Raw genomic sequence first — 11,489 nt, 5'->3', positions numbered from 1 at the left:
AATATTGTCGCTGATAATAACCGATTTGTGAATAATTATCGGCAATGATGGACACATTTAAACGCAGCAAAACAAATGTATTAATATAAGTGATTGCTGAAAAGGGCATCCGTAACTAGTGAAGAAGGTATTATCAATAACCGTTTTATTCGATGAAATCAGTCAGTATATAACAATCCGCTTACCTAACACATCGATATTAAGTCTCGCGTTAGAAATGATTTACCCGTATCCATTTGAGACTTTGCAATATATATTTGCACCGTGATCTACAACTGTATAAGTAATTGTAAAAAGTACTTGTCGTTACGTCTCCGGTTGTTTCACTGCTGCTACGTGATGTAATGTTCACAACATTGGTGTCATCCGACGGTGTCTTTATATCTAAATACCACGTTATAGATAGGGTCGGGTGGAGGAGGATATGCATTAAATAACGTTTTGTAACATGGAAATCATCGATATAGCAGGAGTCAGCGTTACAAAGGAAACCGGTACTATAGATAAAGAACAATCATTATGTATCATTGTATGCCGGATGAACATAATGTGTTCTTATTGCTACATAGTTATCCACGTGTTATAGGATATATTAGCCAAAGGTAAATGATATAAATCGAATAATAATGTTCGTAAGAAATGAAACAAATACAAAGCCCTTTGATAATTAATCTGTTAGCATGTACCTGAGTATTGTACAGTAAGCGATGACGTGTTTGTTGTATAAGGGATCGAACAAGAATAATTGCCAACAGATGAACTTGTAAAATGTGTAATAGTCAAATTTAGCGTTACTGTCTCAGTGGCGTATGCTTAGCTGTATAAAGTCTTATTGTTTACACTGCTAATCCCAAATACATAGTCTGCTATATATGAGCAATTTTGCTCAAAATGTATAAACTCTGTTGAAGGACTCATGTTACACGTCAGAGAAAAAGAGGATCATAGATCCACGAGATTCGTTTGTAGACATAGTTATCTTACAGGAACTGATTTCTGGAACATAAAAACTGCAGTCATTAAAACGAAAACAAGACATACAGATTGAATATCCAAATGAAATGGAACATACATTGCTACCACCAATTACATACGTACCTTAAAATTATATTGAATGTGTCATACACATCGCTATGGTCAGTAACGACAGTTTCATGCTGAGCCCCGATTTATAGATTCTAAAAGTCATTACTGAGTAGAAAAATAACACATGTGAATATTTACATTGAGCATCACGAAGAATAAGGTATAAGCTGTTAATCACAGAAGCGATAACAACTTCACGAAAACAGCATAAAAACAGTACTGAAAAACTTAATTTTCAAAATATTTCATATCATACAACAACAACAACAACAACAACAACAAAATAGACTACTACCACTTCTAGCTCTACTACTTCTAGTTCTAATACTACAACAACGCTTCTATTATTATTACTACTACTACTACTATACTACTACTACTACTACTACTACTACTACTACTACTACTACTACTACTACTACTACTACTACTACTACTACTACTACTACTACTACTACTACTACTACTACTACTACTACTACTATACTACTACTACTACTACTACTACTACTACTACTACTACTACTACTACTACTACTACTACTACTACTACTTCTTCTTCTTCTACTACTACTTCTACTACTACTACTACTAGTAAAAAGTCAATGAATTTTTCGCATGTGTTGTGTGTGACATCATGTTCTACGTGGTTTATGCACAGCGGTTTTTGTTGACAGTTTTAATTAAATCAGATAATTAAAAAAAACACGATCGTACCGTACTGTAGGGGTGATTCGGTGTGGGCTAGCCTAGAACCCACATATCTTAATTATCAGGGTCCGTTTTTTGCGTGCGGCAACACACGAAGCTCTGAATCTAGGTTATCCCTATATCACCCAATACACCACTTATGAATGACATCCAATAACCCAGATAATTGCAAGAATAGTGCGATTGTTAGCTACTAAAGGAATGGTAGGGGGAGGTTAATTACTTTATCGATTGCAACAAAATGTTCCATTTTTGGATCCAAGGGCTTAATAGGTAATGGGTAATTCGTCCATGTTAAGGGTCCGTTTTTATATAGATCCATGCAATGTCTTATAACCATAATATAAATACTTTTTTGGTAGCAGGAAAAAAATGCATTAGTGTAATCAATTGACGTTGTTTCCACGGCAGATAATACTTGAAAACTTTAGGAGAGAATCATAACAAGATTTCATTCTCTTTGATTAAATATTGAAACCGCAATTGATAAGATTGCCATTAATTGAATCATGTTAACTTATGATGGAAAGTGTCCGCATGTGTTTGATGAAATTTCTTACTGAGAGAGCCTATCTTATGAACGGACTGCTCAATCATGAAAAGTTATATATACAACAGTTTTTAAAGCTATTTCTGAAGAAGACGAAGCGGTGATCTTAAATAAACATTTAAAGTACTTAAAGTTAAAATTTATTGTTGGTGACAAAAACTCTTTGAATTCCGACCGGTAATAAAATCTCAAACCAAGGTTTTGTTTATTCTGAAGCGGTGTATCTTCCTGGTCGCACAAGTGCAATACTATTAAAGAAGTGCTCTTGAAACATTCAAATATTGAAACGTTTAAAACAGGTATTTACAGACTATATATCTAGTTTGCAGATTCTATTTGCATAAATCTAAGGTTATTATTTTTGCGTAGTTAAGCAAAGATACAGAAGAGAAGATACACGAAGAAACTGTATATTAAGTGTGAACACACACAATTATAATCGATTTCATAATTTTAAATTGCACACAGTTTGCTACTTCAAGTAATATTAACGCATTGGCATTCGATTTATATTGCAACTAAACAATATTTGTAAGCAACAAAGAAAAGCCTAATTCATGCAAATATAACGTTGTTCAGAATGTTATCGATTTAACAAGAAATTATTTTGATAGTATGGATGCAAACATCAAGTGCTTATGATTCTTGTCAATCACATGTGCTGAATTATATGCCCATTGTCTGAATTTTTCTTGATTAGTTTAATTGTTGGTAAATTCACTGCGCTCCGTGAGATTCATATTTTAATAAATTGGCAATAATCGCGGAATTTTGTTGGTCGAATGCTCATATACAATGTATATAATTTGGACTGGGTAAAGGCACTGTTTTCTCTGGGTCACGGGTATCAAACAAACTATGTCGGTTCCGTGTTCTTTGATAATGACGAATGACCGAGTTCTGTAGTATCAGGTTGTGATAATTTGTGTTTAGTCACTTGGGTCTGATAGTGTGCATAATCATCGAGTTATCTGGTTCTTATAGTGTATAGTCGCATAACTTTTTGCCCTTTGGGTTATTAAATAGAATGTAATATAGTCCCGGGTTCTGATATAAATAATATTTTGTATTATTGTCATGTAAGTAATGGGCCTTCTGAAAACATGAGGCTAGTGTTGTTGAATTAACCCATTTATGCCTAGTGGACTCTCCCATCCTTCTAAATTGGATCAATTTATTTCTAAAATAAGGGATGTCTGGTATACCTATTTCTATATTTAGAATATTTCTTACAGAAATTATTTTAAGCAAGCAGCGCAGACCCAGATGAGACGCCGCATTATGCGGCGTCTCATCTGGATCTACGCTGTTTGCAAAGTCCTTTTTTCAGGACGCTAGGCATAAATGGGTTAATGTGTTTGTGAACCGCAAGTTCGCCGCTAATACTTAAATCATCTGCGACTGAGATTCGATTAACTCTATTCTGTATTTCTGTTAAATTTATGTTATTGATTTAGTAATTCATTGCTTCAACCAATATGTAGAAACGGTTGAACATGTAAAATAGATAAACTGTTAATATGCGAGAACAAAGTAAAAATATTTAGTGGCGAAAGTTGTTATTTCAAAACATAGTAACAAACACCATGTAGCCAATATTTTATAATACAATATTATCGATATATAATCGATTTGTAAATAATTGCATATTTGTATAACATAAACATTAATTACAATTCTATTAAACGCAATAGGTTGAATTGCAAAAAAGTACAAACACCTATTGGGTAACAAGAATGAATGAATAAAATGAAGTAGTTGCTCATTAAACATGTGTACTCAAAACGTTAAGTGTACTTTCATTATCCTATTTGAACATTGATATATATTGACACTCAATTTAAGACGAATGCAATAAAATTCAAAAACACAACCTTTCAGTTCGAGGCTTGGATAAGTGGGTTCACATTGTTTAATTGCACGATTTGCCAATATTATATTAACATCATTTTTCTGTTCATATTGATCATGATTTAAAGATTTAACATACATGTTTGTTGGTTGTCTTTTTTGTAATGCAGCAACGTGAAGAGTATTTGTATCATATTACAGATGAAAAAGCCATAGTATAACAACGATCGTAAATAAACTTGAGGTCTATACTATCGCTATTTTTATATGAGATTGTGTTTTTTCCAACAATTGGAGGATCTGTTTTTGTCAGCTATGGAAAAACTTAATCGCAAAAAATTCTCTATATGTACAGTTACCCTTTACGCTCAGCTGTATTGCCACGAAGATCTATTTAAACATTTGCTAATGTAGTAAGTGATCACACACTAACAAATAAATGAATTTAGTCCTGGTTTATTCTTTATTTTTAAGTAAACGTGCGGGTTTTTCCAGTTCTGGGATCACATAGGAGCGTACACTTCCAGTTCTGGGATCACATAGGAGCGTACACGTCCAGTTCTGGGATCACATAGGAGCGTACACATTCAGTTCTGGATCACATAGGAGCGTACACTTCAAGTTCTGGGATCACATAGGAGCGTACACTTTCACTTCTGGGATCACATAGGAGCGTACACTTCCAGTTCTGGGATCACATAGGAGCGTACACTTCCAGTTCTAGGATCACATAGGAGCGTAAACTTCCAGTTCTGGGATCACATAGGAGCGTACACTTTCAGTTATGGGATCACATAGGAGCGTACACTTTCAACTTAGTACAGACTGTGCTGAGCGATATCGCTTGTTTCGAATAAATTTTCGCATGCAGAGGAATTAAAAGCCAAATTGCAGTAGCCTTGTTTAAATACAAGGTACATGTTCTGTCCCATTCGGAACTCATGTTTGATTTTCACAACTCTGAAAAACCTCAGTAGAGAGACGCATACCTTATGTCTGCCTGCACCTCCGATTTCTCGAACATATAAAGTTTTGTTTTGAAAATTTAAATTATCTTCATATTTAAATTACGTATACTCGAATAATGATGAAAGTAAATATTAATAATATAATAACATTGGATTAATTATGTCGGACTGATATAATTGGTTTGGTTTTGTATGGCTTCAAATCGATGACATCAGAATAGTGTTGGTTTAAACGACATGTTCTATCAACACTCATGGCGAGGTTGCCTGGTCATAGCTTTGTCGTCTCAAGGAAAGAAGCTCAAATATAAATATTTATGTTTGTATTGTTGTAACTGAATAAAAAAGGGAAAAAAATTGGTGTGCAATTCATGAAATGGATACGTAAAAATGTGTGGAACAGGTTTTAGACAAAAGCGATATGCAAGGACCAAGAAACAAAAAAACATGGAAGGGCAAATATAGACATCGTGAAAATAGTTTAAATCGTTTAATATCTTTTGAAAAATAAGCCAAAAAAAATAAACATCAACATAAGCATGTCCCGTAATGTAATGGAATAAAACACAATGAAGTTAATGATACTAAAAGATAAAAGTATTATCATTCTAAATTTAAAATGAAGAACGTAAAAATAAAATGAACTTTTCCGAAAACAAATATTTCAGTATCAAATATACACTCATACAATAAAGTATCCTGCTTTAATTGAACATCAGAACAAAACAGAAATTGTCGATTTGAACATACACAACCTAACTATTTGTGTCGAATGTCATACACTCTATCTTATAGTAGGTAACAATGATAATGTTCTCTAATTAGTTTTATATCAAGGCTAAACACAAACTTGTTTTCTTATTTGCAACACATTTCGTTCTCAACATATGCGCCATTTTCGAGAATAATACCGACAACACTACATTTATACTTGATCATTGCAGAGGAAATTTGAGATCGTTACATATACTTGTATCAAACTATCTATTATTCATGATGTTGTTATTTTAAACCTTTAAAAGCCATTGGATTGAAGCAATAAAGTAATATATCACTGAGCAACAAACAAAGTATCATAGCAAAACGTGCTTCAACCAATTTTGAACAAACCGAAGTACGTTAAACACGGTTCGTCTCTCGACAGAAATCCGATTTTTGATACTTTAACATAGACCAGGTCGCCTTTATTGAGTTGGACAGTGGCGCCGACGTAGCTTGTGTAACGGCCGTAGTCTTTCTTTTGTTTCCAACACCGAGTGACGTCACTTCGCAACAACTCTTCATCGCCTAGCGGGTATAAGAAGTTATACCGGAGGACGGAGTGAAATAGCGACGGCGCAGGACTTTGAGGGTCTAGCTGCGCTTCCGGGTTGTAGTATATTAGGAAGCCGACCTGGCTGTACAGGAAGTAGCGGCCAGACTCCGGGCTGACTAGGGAACGGTTGTCGGAGGAGTGCCGCATGTTGGTCAAGTGAGTTCCTGGTACCGTCGGTCCGATACTCCAGTTCCGGATACGTCCGTCCAATGCTTCCAAAAAACAGCAAAAGGGTGATGTATGTTTGCGGCAATGTGTTTTAAAGCGGAACCTGTCGTTTTCAGTAACAAGAAAGTCGTTGCCGTGTGCATGCTCAACAACTGTGCGTGTAATTGTTGTGAGTTTATATAGTTTTTGAGCGCGAATAACAGCAATTTGATACGAAATGACCGTAATATGATCTTTTTCAATTTTCAAAAATCGAGATAAAGTTGTTAACGGCTTTAACATATTGCTGTACACAATTTGAAGCTAGAACTGCAAAGCATTTTTTCCTATTTGAATTGCTTTGCTTTCTACAAAATTGCACATTAAGTTAACTGCACGATAAAATGCATCGTTGTTACTTCTTTGCTGTTTTATGCACTACACTTTTCAAGACAGGGTCAGCGGTATATACTTAGGCCGAACATTTACATCATAAAATATCATATGAATCTTAATGCAGACATGTCTTTAAAAATAGAAAATCGGTTACTTCCTGATTGGATAATGCGAATACAGCCTATCGAATTCACGGCAGCTCAAAACAGCTTTACGAATACTTCATTTGACAATCTTTAACATAAAATGAAACGGTTGAAGGACACATGATATGCTAGCTGCGCATGCGCGATTTCTGAAAGTATGGGTTTCTATTTTCTATAAAACACACTGTCCAATCAATTCAAACGTCTTCATATTTAACGAAGCGAGGCAAGCCGAAAACAAAAAATATTGGTGATTTGCTGATTTCATGTGAACATGTCCTTTAAAGTGTGCAGCTGAAGTTACATATATTGTAAGTTTTTGATATAACGTGTTAACAAATATTATTTCCGTAGAATATATTTGATCGATCGAGAAATGAACCGCAATATTATATATTTGATAAAATTATTATTGTTTTCATATATTTATTAGAATTTTATAATTTAACTTACTAAAATAAAAATATCTATATAGGCCATTATGTACGAGTGAGAATCTTGTGTGTTAAATAAATCTTAATCGAATTTAAAAATGTAATGTACTTAAGCATTAAAAAGATAACAACATACAGTGAAGGAAACGGTTTGATATTAAATTTTATGATATGAATTTTATCATTATTTGGATGTTCATGATCGAGACATTCATTTAAAGCCATTCTCTTGATAAATTAAATAATTATATACAATAAATAAAAGGGGAAACCATATCCGAATCTTGTTAGTATAAAGTAAGTAAAAAGCAACAAATTAATATATATTACTTTTAATTTCCGCATACTTAAATGAACGTTTAACACAAAATTTCCGTTCTGCTTCAAATACAAAGTTCGATCACATCCTAAAGGGCCCCAAAACAATGGAAAAGAAAACAACAACATAGTTACTCACAGAGGTTGGTCGGCTGGGGACCGGCCAGCATGTGCGCTGATACGTTGCTGAACGAGTTACCAGATGGACTGTGCGGGGAACTAGAACTTGCAATTTCCGGATGGCCTATTCTCTGCATTTATGGCATCTGTTTTCAAGCAAAACGCAAAACGCAAATTGTAAACATTCAGACTGGTATATGATGTGTTCATGAACAACACTTGGAATTGCATGGCGAACTTAAATATTGCATTTCAAGAAAAAACAACACATAAAATAGTGACTGTGCATAAATTATTCTTATACCTTGAGCGCATTTTTCTAATTGTTTTCTCTTTGCGAACTGAAACAAAAGTTAGGTCAATGATACATCAATTAACATAAAGCGTATGACATATTTCATGTTCTCATATATAAGCTAATTATTCAAAAGATTGGGCCAAAGTTTATAAACGAACATTTGCTACAAAAACAAAATATTGAAAATCTTATATGATAGAAAATATAGAAAAATAGAGCGTTAGAAAATATATAACCAATGCCGCGGCAGAGTAACTACGGATGCAAACATTTGTTGAAAGATAATGAGAATCGGTCTATGTCATGTTTTGAAATCCAAGCTGAACATGTGATCTACCTACCAGATTAAGGAAAAAAGAAGTCTGGTTAGCCGTTTTTGCACAACAAATTTGTTGTCCATTTTCAACGTGTTTCAGCAGTTGGGCGACATCCGGTGTATCTTCCGGATATGGGCCCAATGAAAGTTCTGCGCATGGTATACACAGCGTAGCGTTCTCTTCCAACTGCGCAAGTCTGTTGCGCAGATTTTCCATTGTCGTCTGCAATTCTTTAATTGTCGTCTGCTGGCTAGCAATCATGGTTATTGCAGTTAAAGCTACAAAAGCACAACTAACAAACATAATTGCAATAATAATAACTATTTTCGTCATTTTCTTCAATCTTCTCACATTTAGTTCACACGTGTCGGTATGTTTTTTATTGCGTTTTTGTTCATTTTCAAAGACTGCCTGGCAATTCGGAGCTATAAAGTGACCATTGCCCATCAACGTGGGTGTTATTTCCTCATATTGCGTATCCATACTTGACTCCATTCGTACAAACTGACGATCAGCATACAGATCTTTTCTTGCAGTCGACATTTCAGCACTCCCCACTGCTTGTTGAAATCAATCAGATGCCACGTGTTTTATTTGGTTTTCAGATTAGCCGCCTGTATCTAGAAGGTTAAATACAACGATATTTGAAAGGACAATAAAAGTGCCTTTGAGTTAAAACAATGTTCTAATTCAATACATCTAATGTTAATGTCCATAGTTTAAATGCAAATAACATTAATGAAACGTCTTTGTTGCGAGTTTCACACATTCGACATTGTAAAAATTATTCGCACAAATTTGATTTATTTTTAAAAACTCATTGAAATTGAAAACAAACAGACACCAATAAAATTGTGGCATAAAAATAATGCCAATCATGCAACACTTCTGATCTAAAGAGTATTCAGTCTTATTTAGAATTTTCAAAACAATTCATATTTAATACCGTTACATGTTTGTTAAAAGGGTTTCAATATGAACTACACAGGCATCACAAATTAATGTTAACTTCAATTTAATCGTACCACACATATACCCATGTCCTCAAATTACTTAAATAAATTATTCGTTGCACAACTTCAACCTTACGTCTAACGTTTTAAACGAATGCGCTTTACACTTCCTGGTTGAGGGAAATGTTCTTCTAATGCACAACTGACATCGATTGGTTGGTGACAAACTACCCGGTATTTAATAAAATATACTTTAACATTTTATAAGGAAAGTGTATTAAGTTTAACTTTCAAATGGTAACCACATTTATTTGAATTGTTATGTGGCTTTTTCCCCAGACGCGTTTTACAAATATATCAAAGGTTTCTTGATGTGCTCACTATATAACAGTTTAAATCGTACGTAAATCATGCACATTGTTTATTGCATTCCACGGGTGACGGACGCTTGGAATGATGTTTGCGGATACTACGGAATACCGTTAAGGCCATCGTGGTTATACATTTCAATCCAGAGGGCGAGAATGCGAGATCGCGATAGTGCGATGGCGACAATGCGACAATACGATGACGACAGTGCGACAATACGATGGCGACAATGTGATAGTACTTTGGCGAGAATGCGAGAACGCGATAGCATGATGACGACAATGCGAGAACGCGATAGTACGATGGCGACAATGCGACAATACGATGACGACAGTGCGACAATACGATGGCGACAATGCGATGGTACGATGGCGACAATGCGATGATAAGATGGCGATAGTACGATATGACTATCGTATTGTCGCAATCGTACTATCGCACTGTCGCTATCGTATTGTCGCACTGTCGTCATCGTATTGTCGCCATCGTACTATCGCGTTCTCGCATTCTCGCCATCGTACTATCGCACTGTCGCCATTGTATTGTCGCACTGTCGTCATCGTATTGTCGCACTGGTGTTATCGTATTATATCGTATTGTCGCACTGTCGTCATCGTATTGTCGCCATCGTACTATCACGCTCTCGCATTCTCGCCATCGTACTATCGCACTGTCGTCATTGTATTGTCGCACTGTTGTCATCGTATTGTCGCACTGGTGTCATCGTATTATCGCGTTCTCGCATTGTCGCCATCGTACTATCGCACTGTCGCCATCGTATTGTCGCACTGTCGTCTTCGCACTGTCGCATTGTCGTCATCGTACTATCGCGTTTTCGCATTCTCGCCATCGTATTATCGATTTGTAGCCATCGTATTGTCGCACTGTCGACATCGTATTGTCGCATTGTCGCCATCGTACTAACGCAATCTCGCATTCTCGCCCTCTGGACTTTAATGTGTAGCCACGATGGCACTAACGGTATTCCGTAGGGTACACTATCGCTTGTGTGGAGCCGGCAGAATGCAAATGCACCTTCGCTGATGCGGAAATTATAAGGTTTTATGTTTGGAGAACAACTGCTCAACTCTCGCAAGAGTAAAATAAGATTTTGCGACGTTCTTGTAGTTATAAAGCCTATTTTTCAGTCCCATCCCTGCATGGGCTTTAACAAACTTTTAAAAGCGCCTTGGTATCGAAAGAGACCAACAGTTTGTGTTTTCGTTCTTTAAATAAAATGTGTAATTCAATTTAAAACTAACACTGGCAAATAAGCATTAATATATTTGCGTTCAGTGTTGCACATAGGCTTACTACATTTAGATAATACTTAGTTAGGACGTCTGTGAGTTTGGTCTTGAATACTTTGATGTTATTGCATTTTTTAAGTGGTACCAATGTGTGAGTGTGTCATATTTTAACTAATACGTATTTCATGGTTTGCAAATCGTCCGCTTACATAGCTTAAGAACATGTCGTAAAGCTGAAAAGCTTCACTTCATTGTCTTAC

General features: G+C 35.4%; 1 protein-coding gene across 1 annotated transcript; it reads right to left on the bottom strand.

Annotated features, from left to right (window-relative positions):
- Positions 1 to 4,860: 4,860 nt before the first annotated feature.
- LOC127834281 (uncharacterized) lies at positions 4,861 to 8,918 on the bottom strand. Its single transcript, XM_052359992.1, has 4 exons — positions 8,682 to 8,918; positions 8,062 to 8,173; positions 6,329 to 6,693; positions 4,861 to 4,950 (listed from the first exon to the last, which is right to left on the bottom strand). The coding sequence occupies exons 1-4, from the start codon at positions 8,916 to 8,918 to the stop codon at positions 4,861 to 4,863; spliced, it is 804 nt and encodes a 267-aa protein (XP_052215952.1).
- Positions 8,919 to 11,489: the final 2,571 nt, after the last annotated feature.

The sequence above is a fragment of the Dreissena polymorpha genome, chromosome 6, assembly GCF_020536995.1.
Source record: "Dreissena polymorpha isolate Duluth1 chromosome 6, UMN_Dpol_1.0, whole genome shotgun sequence".
Lineage (NCBI taxonomy): Eukaryota > Metazoa > Mollusca > Bivalvia > Myida > Dreissenidae > Dreissena > Dreissena polymorpha.
The sequence above is the reverse complement of the archived record's forward strand: the minus strand, read 5'-3'. Positions and strand labels throughout refer to the sequence as shown.